Here is a 15,935-nt window from a genome sequence, read left to right as displayed (position 1 = left end):
TTGCTATAATGCCAATAACACAGCCAATTTCGTATATATACGACGTACACATTTTGCTACGACGCCAACCCGCACACCGCTGCGAATGCAAATGACAACTATTTATGGCATCGATCGAAACCATATCAAACTAACTAATGACATTCGATAAGCGGAATTTTATTGCTTACTACTAGCATTTGAGTTTTGTCGTCAAAATGCTTGCATTTCTATCGTTCATTAAAACTGAGTTTAAATTCAAATCGCCCTCTCTTCCGCATGGGATTGGTGTGATTTTAAGATTTTTGCTGTTACAAACATATTATTAAATCGTTTTTTATCGGTGTAAACATTGCAAAAATATACATTTCGAACGACGTAACATGATTTCACTCACTGAAATCCCAAGTGTTTTTATTACGCATTACTTGAAATGGAAACTTATGCATAAATGTATGAGCGAAATGAGAATACAAACTTGAAAATATTGTTGTTATCTATTGTGTTTTTATTATTTTGTGCCCCTTTTTCGGATTTTACCCGACAACATCTTAGCAGCAAGTAATCGGCAAACCATTTTTCCATGTAATTTCCCTCGTTGCCGAAATTACAAGCAAAAATGCAGAACAAGAATATGTACAACAAATCAACGACTGCTTTACTCATGGCAGTAAAACGATAAATTAGATATTTTTGCAAACATTTGCCCTCTCGCCGCCCTTCACAATGCTACTTTTTGTTTCATTACACACAGATACACATATGAACGTCATTCGTTGGCCCTTTCAATTCAATTTGCTCTTTTTTATGCCGTCCGTGAAAAGTTTGCCACACTCTTTTTCGCTTACTGATAATGATACGCTCAAGCACGTCACAACACACCGTAACCTTGTCTTGAACATTGATGATAGAGAGAAAAATACGGCAGCAGCAGAGTGAATGTAATCAAATGGAGCGAACACAAGTATCTTGCACTTCGTTCGATTTTATGGTAAAATAATACTGCATAATTGGCGTTACCGAGGTCACGAACACGAAAAAAAAAACTTTTTCTCGTTCTCGCTACTTCAGTTAATTTGCGTGAAAACCATAATGGCTCATCCCGTGCGTGTATGGTATTACGACCAAAGTCGTATCAACAATCATCGGAAGTTATTTTTATAGATTTCACTTTGGTCGATTCACTTTTTCTTCGCCGAATTTCACAAATTGAAACGGAAATTGTGTCCAATGCGGAAGCATTTGTTTCTTTTTTGCATACGAACTTTTATTGCAACAAACTACTACCACTACAGTGCGATCAAAATTCAACAGTAAAATTTTATGATCTCATTTTCATAAAAAAGAAGTCTTGCCGCAAATTTTTCGCTAGTCGAAACAAGGACAGCAACAAAAAAAAGCTATGAAATATAGATGAAACATATAAAAGAAAAGGAATCTGTACAAAGAACGAATCACACAAAACATCCACAAATTCGAGCGATAAAAGAAAAATAGTTCTAGGAATGAAATTGATTCGTCCGATGGCCAAATTATACAAAAAACATTGCAACGAAATCAAAATGATACTCAAAATACACATAACATTATAGTTATTGTTATTGCAATTGCCATCGCTCCAGAATCACGCAATCTTCATTGATTTTGGGACAGAAAACATTATTTCGAACAGCCACTACGATTCAAGTTGCTTATTATTTGCTAGCTTTCGAGTGCAGTTTTATTGTTTATCGGATTAGAAAATGCTTGTGGTCAAGACATAAACATAACAGTATTTTCATGTGATATTTTCGATTTGCCGTACAAAGATCATTTTCTTGTACAAGAGACCAATGTTTAGCTTAGTTTCATTTGCAAATGGAACTTTTTTTTACAGAAAAATTAGCCGCGCCAAAGTTAACCCTAATCCACACCCTTGGGTCTGGCCAGACATATTTCGTTTTCAAACGTTAATTTAACATATTTCTAGTTAAGCTAGCGACTTGTGCTCTCGGGTAGCCTCCTAAAATTTTATTGGCTACCGATTTATGAAATAAAACATTATCCTTACTGAACAAAAAAAGGATGAAAAAAGGATTTACAAAAACTACACCCTATTCCACACTCCTCGGGTCTGGCCAGACCCCAATATATTTTGTATGGAAACATATGGAATATACTGTGTTTTGATAATTCTATGTGGTTTTTTACCTCTCTAACATTACCTTGTTTATTTTCTGCAAGACAGTTATCATTTATCACTAATCAGTTCCGCGGAATACGCGAAAAACTTGAAAAATCGCGAAAATTACCCTTTTCATTATTCACGGAACTGATAAGAGATAAGTGATATAGGTCTGCAGCAAAGTTGTAGAACAGGTCAAGTCCCATACTTTTTGTGAAGATACTATCTCCTTATCTCTTATCAGTTTCGCGAAAAATGATGAATGATAAAAAAATGATAACTCCCGTTTTCGCGATTTTACGCGTAACTGATAAGAGATATTGAAATGTATCATGAATAAAATTATAGAACCCAACCTGCCTTACAAATTTGCTGAAAACATATCCCTTATCTCTTATCAGTTACATGAAAAACGATATGGAAAAACGCGTTCATCTCGCGGCTTTTTTGAGGTTATCTGCGTATTTTGCGTAACTGATAAGAGATAAGCGATATCTGCCCTCAGAAAATTCGTAGGGGACCTTGAATATTACAACTTTACCGAAGATACCAAGCCGTTATCTCTTATCAGTTTCGCGAAAAAACGCGATTCTTTCTTATCACTTTTCGCGGAACTGATAAGAGATAAGAAGATATTGTCTTTGAAAAAATTGTAGTGCTTGACCTGCTCGACAACTTTGCTGAAGACATATATCACTTATCTTTTATCAGTTCCGTTAAAATTGAGCCGGCATGCATCACTTAATCCCATACAAATGCATGTAAATGCATACGGGTCTGGCCAGACCCGAGGGGTGTGGAATGAGGTTTTAGAAAAGGAGTGTGGACTAGGGTTAATGAAATTCGTTAAATCTTTCTTTGAAATCAATAGTCAATCAATCATTAAATTTGGCCGCTGAAAATTGAATCAGCGATATGCAGAACAGAATTCATTGAACGCATTAAAACATCTCGTTCGATTGTCAAAGTGTGATGCTGTCGCTGCTGTTATGTTACGAATCAATCGTTCGATTTGTTGACATGAACCCACAATTGAAGAACCTCTCATTTTGTGATACGACATCAACAGCAGTATTCGAAGCAATTGGCAAGCTGAAAAATCTTCAAGAATTTGGATATTTGAATAGCAGAGGAGGTGCAGATCAAGGCGATTTAATACGTTTGTCGTCTTTGAAAATTTGGAACATTTGATAACATTTCCCCACATCCTCTCATCAAAAAATGCATCGCTGACGGCGTTGCCATTTAATTTATTTAAGATTATTAGCGCAAAGAAAATGAAATGAAAAATCCAATAATTTGATCATTTAATGTAATCATCTGGCAGCATTTAATAAAATCATAAAATGGTTTTGTGAATAAAGAAAATGGTTTATCCAAATCAAAATTTGCAATCATTTTGAATTACAATTAAAGAGCCAAAGAGTAGGTGGCGCCATCTCATGTTCCAAGCATCATTTCGTTGGTGTGTGTCTTGAATCGAGGTGTAATGACTTGTGAAAGAAAACTAACTTCAGAGTGTATCGATGCTGTTGTTGGCAGTCACCACTCTTCTTGTATTTGTCAAGTTGGTTTCTTTTTGGTGTTTACACCGATTTCTTCAGAAGCAAAAGTTTCGCATTTGAACGAAGTGGATTTTTTTTATCGTGAAAACCACAACAATTTTCGCAACAACGTGGACAGAGAGTTATCTAGAATCCGGTGAAAATGGTGTACGTAAAGGACTGGGAAGATTTTGAGATTGCGGCCGAAAGTATGTTTATGCAAAATCCGGGCAATTGTCGATTCACATTGAAATACATACATTCCAAAGGGCTCATTCAATTGAAATTCACAGACAATGTAAAAGTAAGTCTAAATCACCGTTCAATTTCATCAAGAAACAAAACTAATTGAAAAATTGTCCACATCTTTTGCAGTGTATTCAATATAAAACAGAGATTATGCCGGATCTGAAGAAAATAGAAAAATTGACTGGAAACCTAATGCTTCATATGGCATCGAATAATTGAAACGGATTGTGGCCGGTCACAATCGCTCTGCTTCGCACGAAACGAATCGTTTTAAAAGTTCTGTGTCCATCGACAGCAGGGGAACTTAGCATTTAAGTGTTCAATCATTTTTTTTAAATATAATCAGTCCAATTAATATATTTTATAGAAAATGAAGAAGAATGAACAAAAAAAACCACATCAAAATGCATTTTTTATTTCATAATTCGCATAGACAATGGTCTCAGTAATTAGGCAGCTGTTTCGCACAAATCGCATGACATTAAAAAATAAAGAAACGGGCCAAAAGACAAGATTGCCTCATTTGCAAATGATTTTTTGTGCCCGCGTGTAACTGCTTCTATATACATCATTCGTTTGTGTGTATGTGTTTGTGAGCGTGTTTGACAACCAGACCAACAAACGTCAAACGCTTGCCATATTCTCTCTTGCTTGTTTACGATTTTATTTTGTGTTTAAACGTCAACGCTTTGGTCTCGCACATAAAATTGTCTGATTGAACCAACGTTTCAGAGCATTTTCACCAGAAAATATGAGTAATATTTACATTCAAGAGCCGCCAACGTCGGGCAAGGTAGAGTAAATTCATTATTTCCTTCAGTTCATAATTTATTTGGATGGTATGTTCGGTTTAGGTTCTTTTAAAAACCACAGCTGGTGACATTGACGTCGAGCTATGGTCCCGAGAAGCGCCGTTGGCGTGTCGAAACTTTGTTCAATTGTGCATGGAAGGATACTACAATGGAACGATATTTCATCGTGTGGTAAAGGGCTTCATTGCACAAGGTGGTGATCCGCACGGCGATGGAACCGGCGGTGAATCGATATATGGCAAGCCATTCAAAGATGAATTTCATACTCGGTTGCGATTCTGCCGCCGTGGTCTTGTGGCAATGGCGAATAGTGGTCGCGATGACAATGGTTCACAATTCTTTTTTACGTTGGGTGAAACTCAGGAGTTGCAGAACAAACACACAATTTTCGGCAAAGTTAGCGGCTCAACCATTTACAATGTGCTCAAAATGGAAGAAGGAGATATTGACGCAAATGAAAGACCAGTCTATCCATATAAAATTAACAAAACCGAAGTGCTACTGAATCCATTCGACGATATCGTGCCGCGCAAATCGACCAAAAGCGAAAAAGATTCCACAGACAGAAAGCGGTCCAAGAAGGAGAAAGGTGTCAAGTATGTTACAATTTATTGTGAACGATTGAAAATGTTGGCCTAAAATTTGAGAATTTTTCTTCAGGAATTTTGGACTTTTATCGTTTGGTGAAGAAGCCGAAGAAGATGAAACCGAGACCAATGATTTTGTACAGAAAAATGCTAGCAAATCAAAATCCGTACATGATGTCATCGATGATCCGAAATTGAGCAAGGAGGCTGTACATATCGAAAAGGGCAATGATGACTACATCGAAGAACGGACGGTTGAGGCGGACGATGAACATACTGTGCAGGAAAAAACCGATCGTGTCAGAGACAAATTGAAGAAGGCATCAGATAAAGGTGAAAAAAGAAAGGCACAGCCGGAACCTGAACCCAAACCGGAGGAATCGGACTCTGATTCAGACGAGTTCACCAACGAACTGGAGAGGGAACGAAAACTGAAGCGACAGAAAAAAGCGTAAAGAATTTTGTTCCATTTTGTTTACCTTTTCTTCATTTGCTTCTTGTATTTTTATAACTCTTTTTCAGATTGCATTTAGAATGAAATAATTGTGTATGTGATCATTTAATGCAATTTAATTTCTCATTCTAATTTAATAATGTATTTTTCGTTACACATTTTTTCGGCGATTATTTAAATTGGTTTTTTTTTCGATGAATTTTCAGTAATGAAATCCGAAATGAAATCAAAGCTTTGAAAAAGGAGTACAAGAATGACAAGAAAACGCGTGAAGTGAAAGAGGAAACAGTCAAACCCAAGGAAAAGGAGCATGCCAATGAAATGGTCCAAGATTATTTGTCCGAACAACGCAAGTATGGCAATTTGAAGAAAGAAATTCCAAAGAAAGGCGCTGAAAGGTTAGAACAATGAGTGTCTGTCGGTGAACTGAATCCAATTTTTTTCACATTTGATTTTTGTTATTCAAAATTTCATAGAGAAAGTTACACGTTGCAACTGCTGAACAAGTTCAAGTCGAAATTGCATAACATAAAGAAAACGACGAATGAAGACGATGAAGAAGACACATCTAAAAAAGAGGTTAACGATGACGAACTAAACTCCGACAAATGGATGGTAAGACAACGAGCACATTGACCACGTTTTCTGTATAATAATGACCTAAATTCAAATGATAATCGAAAAATTTATTCTCCTTCAACAGTCGCACACATTGAGGTTTGAGGACATGGGAAATATTCTAGCCAAGGATGCTGCAACGAAAAAAGACGATTGGTATGCTGATGACATTGCTAATCCCCAAAATCCTATCAACAAACGAAAACGAGGTGAAGATGATCGTCGTGACAAGGACAGACACCGACATCGTCGATAGAAATACGGAATTTATTTTTAGTTCGATTTACAAGACAAATTTATCATTTTATTCATTTGTTTTGTTTTTTGTTCAGTAAAAATAAAGTTGTAGAGTTCTATGGCCATTACAAGCTACAAAATTACATGCTATATGCTCAAAAGGAATTTTCTGTTTTTATTCAATCACGTTTCGTTTCAGCACGTACTAAAATAAAAATGGCTTCAAAAAGGTCGAATACAGTAACAGTATTGACCATGTTTGTGCCACACAATATCGCACAATTAATAAATTCTCACTCTTTTCTCTCTTATGTTGTAGAAAATACATGAATAAAATCTTAAAAGCTATCGTTTTTGTTTTTAAGAAACCAAATGGAACTTCAGTTTAAATCAAGTCTTATAAATTTTCTCTTTATGAAAAAAAAAAAAACAAATCAATCGCTTTTTAAAGCCACATCTGATTTCGTCCGAATTTTAATGGGTGAATCGACGACGCTGTTAATTTTGTTAATGGTTTGCACCAAAATATTTTTTTGGCATTGGTTATACGTTGGTAGCATTGGTGACGATGAATTGGTTACATCGTTTGATTTTGGTATACCTTTTGTCATATTCATGTAAAAATTCTCGCTCGCACCCTCGTCATCACAGCTGTAATTCACTAATGTGCTGACATTTTTGTCGTTGAACTGACCACTGGCCGTCGACCCAAAGTCATTTTCATTGATGTACAAATCGGTAAATGAATTGGAAATAGTGTTTGTATGCATATAAAAACTGCTATGCTGTATGGTTGAATCGTCATGCTGGTTCGTGTCCATGTCTTGCAGATAGTTTCGCCAATGCTTAATGCCATGTGTTTGCTGTGCAATATTTGCGAAACACATGTTTTCATAATCACACACACTCATGCCATCGTTGCCGGGCAACAATTTAAAATCTTCTATGTATTTCGACAGCATTTGATCTTGTAGCTTCAAATTTTGTATTGTCAATTGATTTTTTCGGATTCGTTCTTGGAAAATGATTTGATTCTCATAGATTGCGGCATCAATGTTCTCGAGCAGTTTATCGTCCATAATTTCCGGTAGCCGTTCGAGCAGCGATACACGATCGAGATCTTGTAATTTTTGTTCGGCTTCCGCTCGTAAACTTTCCGCGCCACCCAATTCAATCAGACTCTTGGCCAATACGTCCACTTGTTCCGGCGGAATGTGGTCGCTCATGATATCAACCAAGTGTAGCATTTCCTGTGACGAACAAATGCCTTTGCGTTTAAGTAAACTGTTGCGACTGTCCGATATGTTTTGCATACTGTCCAAGCAGCTGGGACTATCGTCGGTTGAATCAACTTTCAACTCGATCTGCTTCAAATTGTCGGTCGACGAAGAGAGTTTATGGAACATAGCCGCTTTATTTGGGCTCGATTGTTGCAGATCATCCATGGACTTGCACAAATCACGTATTTTCGTATCGGTCGGTTCAGTTTGGGTGGATGATGTAATGCGTGAATTATCCAATTTACTTGAAGTCATGTAATTACTATCATTTACCTCGAAAAATATCGTTGAAAAGTTGCTGGTGTCACACATCATGTCAAATTCCTCGTGTTCGTAGATCGGTTGACGTTTATTAAATCCGAATATTTTTGTTTTCTCCACATTTTTAGCGCCGTGCTTTTTCGATTCAACGAAATTTTTCATGTCGGTCTTGTACGACGCCTTTTCGAATGTCTTTAAATCTTCGGGTAAATTGGATGCATCAATCACATTTGGCAGATCAATGATTGGAGTAACTGTGGCTGGTTCATGCGATTCCGCCATACTGCTAATTGGCAGAAAAACTTGAGAATTCGAATTGAGTGACGACGATAAATTATCAATGATATGGGTGGTTGATCGGGTTGGCGCACCGGTGGAATGTATATTCAGTTTATAATCCTCATTAAAGCGTCGAATCAAGTAGAAAAAATGGATAAAAATGTGCCAAAGGAATGAAAAACAAGCCAGACCAGCTGAAACACCTACAAAAATATCAATTGAATTTTAGAGTGTTGCTTGCAAATGGGAAAAAACAGTTGAAATCAAACAGAAATATACCTGTCATAAGATATTTGTAGTGTCGATAGACTATGAGAAATGACTGGAACAGGAACTGCGGACAGTATTGGAATATGGCATTGATGGTTTGTATGGCATTAACATCGCGTATACGGTCGACAATCACTTCGACGGTGTGCTCTTCATCTTCGGCCATCGATTTATCTTTGCGGGAGATTTTATGTAGAATATTTTGGTATCGATATGGAATGCCGAGCAATAAAATGTGCATCATTAATGCTCTGGCGCTGACCGTAGTGTCCGATCGTAGAAGCCACAACGAGTAAATTTGGCATAATACGGACGGGACAATGATGATCGTCAACGTTATGACACCATACAGTACTTCATTCTTCACGAAGTAATAACAAACTAGCATGAAATCTGTAATTGAGAGAGAGAGAGAGAGATACAGAGTGAGAAAAAACCGAAACCACAAATAAATAAAGTGAATTTTAAACGCTATTTTGTCTCATTATGTTGAATATTCTCATTTTTTCTGCTTAGTTCATCACACAATCGAAATCACAAAGGGCATGCAGAAAACGCCGCTCGTATGTATTATTGTTGTTGTTTTTGTTGATGGGCAACAACAACATCAACAATAAAACGCACGAAACATCAACAAAAATACCAGCCTCGTCGTAATATTTTTTTTTCATTCTTCATATAACATACACTTGTTTACTACATGCCGTGTTTTTTTTATGTGCTTTCGTTTTTTTTTCCTCTTAAATTTTAAATTCTTTATGCTTTTAAGGTTAAACGATGGAATTTCTGCGAATTAAATACGAAGAAGGATTATTACCAACAAATGTTTCAGCAAAAAAGATTAACGCACTAAACCACATAAAGTATATTTCCATGGAGAATTGTTTGATTTTTGCGTTGATTCGTGGCCGTTTATGTTTTTTCTTATTGATACCATCGGACGAATTTGAATTTATAACGTCCATCTTAGCTGCGGTGTGTGCTGCGTATGCGTTGATTACTTGGCTTTGATTGTAATTTTGAATGTATTATTTTTGGTTGGTTATTCACTTGTTGTTGCCAGATACAGTCGAAAATTAACACTAAACTTATCGAAACACACGAGAAAAAGCGGATCAAAAATTGGTTATTAAGCACAAAACAAATCACATATTTCTTCTTTTTTTTTCAACTTTGTCGAGTAAGAGAGATGTGAGCGAGCAAGTAAATAGAACACATCAACAAAACAGAGACACAATGCGGTGGACCAAGTCGAAATTTTATGATGATCATTGCACTCGCGTTGTTAGCTCAATTTCGTTCGGCATTTTCGGCAGCCGTATTTTGTTTATGTCTTTGTTCGCTCTGTATGTTTGGTATCCACGAAAACATATTCAAACCCAAATGGAAACAACTGAACATATTTTCGATGCAGAGCGTATAAAAGAAGGAATATATGAGAGAGACACACAGTGGAAGACAAGATAGAAGCGAAAAAATAATAATATTGGTATCGTATGTATGGTGTATGTGCGCCTCTCTCTCGACACACCATCAAAGTACCCTATCAATACACATACTTGAAACTACAACAGAAAAAAAAACCATATATGAATGGTACACAGCAGTTGAGAGAACAAGTGGCGAATGGAATTGGAATCGGATCGGCACAACAAGAGAACACTGGAGAATAAAATGAATACAAGAATATCGAGCCATATGAACCAAACGGATACATACAAGCGAAAGCAGAAAAAAAAACCACACAGCGCACAAACGAACAGAGAGACAGTGTTTGCTGTGCTGCTGCACAACATGTATTCGGTGTAGTGCATGTGCCTGTATCGACCCGAAAAGACCGACCAACCGACCGAGCAAACAAGTGAGACTCATTGAAAAAATGAACAGAGAAACACAAAATAACAGACATAATTTTTGTGTCTTTCACATATTTGGTGATGTTTGAATGGTAATAACGAACGCGATCGAACAAAATACAACAACAAACCAAATGAACACAGAGGCTCCAGCGAAGAAAAAATAAAACCAAAAGGAAAAAGGAATGAGAGACGAGACCGGCCGAAGAACGGAGAGATAGAAGAGAAACAAAAAAAAATGTTATATCGAAACAGGCAACAATACAATCATAATATGTGCGAGACCAACTGTGTGTGTTATTGTAGCATTACCACCAGCACTGGTGCTACATGCATACTGAAGTGTGTGAGAGAGAGTAGCAACCGACTCGTGTCTCGGGTGCTATCGCTTTAGAGTCTCATTCGCACTTCGGCCGACGACCGACGAACGAGCAAACGAGACGGAGAACAGGCAACAGAGGGATAGACAGAGAGCGAGAGAAGGAACGAAAAACAGACATACACACATTGGAATAGTGAGAGAGAGAGAAAGAGAGTGAATGACGCGATCACAAAGAATGTGAAAAGTGACATGTTCGATCTACGGCAGCCAATTTTGTGGTGTTTTCTCTCTCTCTCTCTCTCTCTCTCTCTCTCTCTCTCTCTCTCTCTCTCTGTTTTCTTTCATTCTTTCCTTCAAATAGCATGTAGTATGGGATTGCATGTTGGGCATCTTTAGTATGTGAACAGCCAGTATGTGAGAACCAACTGACGACGACGATGATGATAACAACAAAAATGCATTGTAACCTTTTCAAATCGAAACAAATGAAAACGAACATTTGAGTACAACAAAAAAGCCGTGCTGCAATCACGGCGGCGATTGATTGCATTCACCGCGATCCAACGAAACGCATAAACGATCAAATATAGGAATAGGAAAACGAGAAGGAAAAATTTTCATTTTTCATCAGTATCTCACGCTCCAAACACACACAGGCACTGGCACTGGCACTGGCACAGGCACAGGCACAGGCACACACATCGTATGTTATTATGCAAGCAAATGAAACAAATCTGTATTTGGAATATCGGGCTCTGTGTTCTCGAAACCCGACCAAATGAACGAACGATCGATTTGATTTGTATGTAATTTTTCACTCGTTTCAACTAAATAACAAACATTTTTTAAACGCTACTCCGATACGTGATCTCGATCCGCTTGATCGTTTTCCATTCGACAAACATGGAACAGCGCTGTGTGTTTTTTTTTCTCTCTCTCGTTATTTCTGGCTGTTATAGTTGGTGTTGTAGGACAAATCGAGCTGCAATTGTTTCAAGTGCCTCAACGCAAACACTCCGTCGACACTCAAATTGTGTACACGTTCGCAAAGACGCGCTCGCTGCCTCAATCATTTGTGCTTACACTTTATATATACAATGAACTACTAATTAGCATTTAATTGACCTGTAGAGAAATGATTCATGCTAAATTATGGCCCGTTTCTGGGTGCCACTACAGCCACACAACAATATTGCTTTGCAAATTGAGCCATTTACTTGATACTCTGCTTCAGTCGCTTTGGCGGAAAATCACTTGTAAATTATGCCGATTTGAGTTTGTCTATTTTTCGAAATAAATGTGCCAATGCCGGCAATCTCTAAGCATATCTATGCGAGCGCTCTAATTTGACGATACATTTGCCTTTGTTGATTTAATAACGTCTCCTGAAATACGACAGACAAATCGTTATTTGCCCAATGGTTTTTTGTTTGCTTGCATTTTCAAATGTATTTCGTGTGACGATCACATATCATCGATTGCTCGTTATTGTTGCTGTTGTTGTGGCAGGGAAATTGGTCGTCCATCGGTTATTCGTATGTTTTGATCAAAATATATCGTCACGCATTTTAATTTTAGTAGACTGTGTGTCATTCTGTTGATTTGTTTATGATTTTTTCCCTGCGATTACTTTATATTTTTGGAAGCGATCTAGCCACACGCCTGAATAAATATCGATCGTATGACACTTTTACACCGTCACTGAACACGTATACTTGGTATGCGTGCGGATTTTCGTCATTCGATGAAAATTCCGGATAAAAAGGAAAATGCGGGCGCAATACGGAAACAAAATATGTTTTTTTTTCTGTCTCATTGGGACCGGCTTGTTTTTGGGGAGTTTGGGCATGCGTGTATGTTTTAGCTAGGCTAGTTGAATCGATGAAACGCATTTTTTTTTGACTTGATGTTCCAAACATTAATCTTGTACGTGACTATTTCAAAATAGAGTCTGCTGCACCACACATTTCCATTAAAATATACGGCAGGGTATTCTGAGAATATCTAAAATTCCAATGTTCCTCTATTCGAACCAGGAAAAAAAACATGCTTACTTGGTCAAATTAATGATTCACTCACTGTGCGATCCAATCGAGTACACAAGTGAATTTGAAAGAATTGTAAATTGGGCGAGGACATAGCGTAATATTGGTGATGTGTGTATGATTCGAAAATACCAGAATGGATTTTGTACGACATATTGACCATAGCCAATTGCCAAATGACGTCGTTGCTCGTCAAACACATTCACTCATAAAAATCGGCTCACTCTGGCCGCGCTGACGTCGTTGAGGAGCCATATGTGTGTATGAGTATGTAACTCGAGAGATCCGTTGGTCGATTCATTCACATCGCTTGGCAGAAGGAAGAGAAACAAAAAGCCAACAGACGAGAAACGAAGAAGGCACACAATTTTGTTATAAATTTTAATATATTGAAGATATGAGTTACATTGTGTGCTAAAATGACGAGTGTGGTGAACTGAATGACATTACGTCTATCTGTATTCAATAGAGTTCTCGTGCACCCGACGTAATTTAATACGAGCATTTATTTTTATTCAAATGGACCTCGTCTCTTTTTCCGATTTTTTTTCTGCGTTCGTTTGTTTCACTTGAGACTCATAAAGGCTACGTTGTTTTTTTTTTCTACTTAGCGACGCCACCGACGGCGATATAAAGTTAATGGGAAATATGTATACAATCGAAAATTCGCCAAACCATTGATTTTCGCGCAAAGCCAGAGTAACAGGAAAAAAAGGATTATAATTGAAAAATGAAAATGAAAATGAACAAAAAAAAATTGTAATATACGGAAAAATAAATGGCATCATCTGCAATCATGTTGATTATACTTTTTACTGTTGTTGTTTCATCTGTTTTCACCGGGGGCACACAGCACTTGGTCGAAAATCGCTGCCGAATGAGAGGGAGAGAAAGAGATATTATCAAAGATTGAATAATAGACAGATGGATAAAACAATTGCGGTGTTGTTCGTTTATTAGTTGCGCGACTGTTGTTGTTGTTGGGGCCGTCGCTATTTTTCTCCGTTTGCTGGTTTTAATTGAATCAATTCACATTGAAATCCATTTTCTCTATAGGAGCATAATAATTGATTGAGAGCTCAAAACAACCTATGATTGAATGTACTCGCATTTACTCGCTTTTGCCATTTATTGCTGCAGTTTTTTTACTCGTATCTCATTTTGAATTTGATTAAATCGCGCGTCATCGAATGAGCCAACGGAAAAATCGGTGAAAATATTCTTTGACTGTTTTTGTTGTTGGGTTCAAAACCATATATATTTCCCTGTCGACAAAGCATGAATTAATGAGGAGATTCAATTTTTGTTTCAGTTCGTTGTTGCGTGTTTAACAACGAGTTGTCAATTTTCAGTTTAATTTTAACACTCAAATGACGTTTGAGGTAGTTAAATACGCAACATATGAAAACTAGACAATAGATTAGTCTATTTCAGGGCAAATACATTGTTGTTGTTGTTTGTTTGTTTTTGTTTAATTTCTTGATCGAAAGAAAAACGAAGCGAATGACCATATGTGTAATTGGAGAACGTCACTTGAGTGTTAAATGAAAATGTTTGCCTCGAAATCGGTATTAATTGTGTGATTTGTGTGTTTTTTTTAGCATAGAGAGAGAATAAAGTCATATCTGAAGGGCAATTGATCTCTATTTTTTGTTTCGTTTCATTAGTCTTTCTGTTTATTCTCACGGCGCGTTTATGTTGTGTGTGCTCACAGCATACGTTCTTCTTTTGAACATTTGGTTGTTGTTGTTGTTCGGATGATGTTTTTTCACGATTATTTTTCATTAGCGGATTCATATCATCAAAGCCATCAAATTGTATTAATAAAATTAGACTTCTTTTCGTTCGTGCGTATCACGGTGAAATACGTCATTCATGATTATTATTATTAATGGTGGGTCATTTGTATTTATGCGCCTCTCGTATTAATTTCCCAATAGAAACATCACTGAAATCGCGGTGACGACTCAAAAGGATACTCAAGAATAAGGTGATGGCTAATCGACAATCATAAAAGAAAGGCATCGATCTCATTTTCGAGTTAGACACGAGACGACGGCCACTTGAAGCGATCACATGCACATCAAATCGACAAACCATTCGAATTTTGTTTTTCTTTTTCGTTGATCGATTGTGATGGATACCAAACCTTTTGCTTAATAAATAAACAGCATAAATCTTGAAATTTCCGCTGCGTCATTCATCAACGGCGATGCCATCGCTGCTGCTGCCGCCGTTGATTGGCATAAGAAAAGCCACAGTGTGCGAAGTGAAAGAAAAAGAAACTGTATGGGTTATTAGTTTCACGTATCACGTCATTTCTTGAGCTGACGTTGAAATTGGGAACGGTTCCAACAAATCCAAGCCGAGCAGTCTCACTCCTCGTACCGAACCGGGCGGCTTTCGTACATTTAGCACAACGCTGATCCACTGATATATGAACATGCTTTTCCCGTCAACATCAATTAAAATAGCTTAAATAAACGAACGCTTAGACACTTCAGGTTCTATTTCATTTCGTTCTCTCGGTTCAAATAATTTCATTTATTAAATAAAATTATTGCGGCTTCAATTGCCATTCTCTCAATCTCTATATTACATTACACATACATATAGCTATAGTTTACATACAAACACATATTTGTAATACGAAAAAAGAAAAAGAAAATAAGATTTATCTGAATATGAAATGTTCTGCTATTACAGTGGCTTATTATCTATTTACTTAAATTAAATTGCTCCTTTAGTTGAATGCAGCCGTCGAGTGATTTAAATACAAACAAATTTTGAAATTAGATTTTTTGTCTTTGTAAATTCCTTTTTTTCTCTTCTGTTTTGAATAATTGTTTTTTTGTTTTGTTTTACTTTCTCTTCTAGTGTAAGACTATTATCAACTACATGGATCGATCGCAGTTTCTTTTCTACAGATTTGTTTTTTTTTCTGTATGGTTCAACGATACACTTGCGAAGCTTTATTA

At 37.0% G+C, this 15,935-nt stretch overlaps 3 protein-coding genes across 3 annotated transcripts; 2 read left to right on the top strand and 1 right to left on the bottom strand.

The window, feature by feature from the left end:
* The first annotated feature begins 3,676 nt into the window (after nucleotides 1-3,676).
* LOC129579256 (signal recognition particle 9 kDa protein) lies at nucleotides 3,677-4,341 on the top strand. The gene is made up of 2 exons (XM_055469125.1): nucleotides 3,677-3,991; nucleotides 4,063-4,341. Exons 1-2 carry the CDS (start codon nucleotides 3,851-3,853, stop codon nucleotides 4,153-4,155), a joined length of 234 nt encoding a protein of 77 aa, XP_055325100.1. The 5' UTR covers nucleotides 3,677-3,850; the 3' UTR covers nucleotides 4,156-4,341.
* A 158-nt stretch (nucleotides 4,342-4,499) lies between these two features.
* LOC129579255 (spliceosome-associated protein CWC27 homolog) lies at nucleotides 4,500-6,809 on the top strand. Its single transcript, XM_055469124.1, has 6 exons — nucleotides 4,500-4,729; nucleotides 4,791-5,344; nucleotides 5,409-5,786; nucleotides 5,996-6,187; nucleotides 6,266-6,404; nucleotides 6,493-6,809. The coding sequence occupies exons 1-6, from the start codon at nucleotides 4,688-4,690 to the stop codon at nucleotides 6,661-6,663; spliced, it is 1,476 nt and encodes a 491-aa protein (XP_055325099.1). The 5' UTR covers nucleotides 4,500-4,687; the 3' UTR covers nucleotides 6,664-6,809.
* Nucleotides 6,674-11,037, bottom strand: LOC129579254 (uncharacterized). Its single transcript, XM_055469123.1, has 3 exons — nucleotides 9,552-11,037; nucleotides 8,744-9,127; nucleotides 6,674-8,667 (listed from the first exon to the last, which is right to left on the bottom strand). The coding sequence occupies exons 1-3, from the start codon at nucleotides 9,697-9,699 to the stop codon at nucleotides 7,079-7,081; spliced, it is 2,121 nt and encodes a 706-aa protein (XP_055325098.1). The 5' UTR covers nucleotides 9,700-11,037; the 3' UTR covers nucleotides 6,674-7,078.
* Nucleotides 11,038-15,935: the final 4,898 nt, after the last annotated feature.

The sequence above is a fragment of the Sitodiplosis mosellana genome, unplaced genomic scaffold (genome assembly GCF_009176505.1).
Source record: "Sitodiplosis mosellana isolate CC-2019 unplaced genomic scaffold, AAFC_SMos_1.0 Smas_scaffold_6226, whole genome shotgun sequence".
NCBI classification, from domain to species: domain Eukaryota; kingdom Metazoa; phylum Arthropoda; class Insecta; order Diptera; family Cecidomyiidae; genus Sitodiplosis; species Sitodiplosis mosellana.
The sequence above is the reverse complement of the archived record's forward strand: the minus strand, read 5'-3'. Positions and strand labels throughout refer to the sequence as shown.

Excerpts from the sequence above, each read along its gene's own strand:
- LOC129579256 (XM_055469125.1), top strand. The coding sequence starts at position 3,851 with ATGGTGTACGTAAAGGACTGGGAAGATTTTGAGATTGCGGCCGAAAGT. Across the intron at positions 3,992-4,062 it reads AATTCACAGACAATGTAAAA|TGTATTCAATATAAAACAGA; the intron begins GTAAGTCTAAAT and ends CATCTTTTGCAG.
- LOC129579255 (XM_055469124.1), top strand. The coding sequence starts at position 4,688 with ATGAGTAATATTTACATTCAAGAGCCGCCAACGTCGGGCAAG. Across the intron at positions 5,787-5,995 it reads CTGAAGCGACAGAAAAAAGC|TAATGAAATCCGAAATGAAA; the intron begins GTAAAGAATTTT and ends ATGAATTTTCAG. Across the intron at positions 6,405-6,492 it reads TAAACTCCGACAAATGGATG|TCGCACACATTGAGGTTTGA; the intron begins GTAAGACAACGA and ends CTCCTTCAACAG.
- LOC129579254 (XM_055469123.1), bottom strand. The coding sequence starts at position 9,699 with ATGGACGTTATAAATTCAAATTCGTCCGATGGTATCAATAAGAAAAAA. Across the intron at positions 9,128-9,551 it reads TTTTGCTGAAACATTTGTTG|ATTTCATGCTAGTTTGTTAT; the intron begins GTAATAATCCTT and ends TCTCAATTACAG. Across the intron at positions 8,668-8,743 it reads CTACAAATATCTTATGACAG|GTGTTTCAGCTGGTCTGGCT; the intron begins GTATATTTCTGT and ends ATATTTTTGTAG.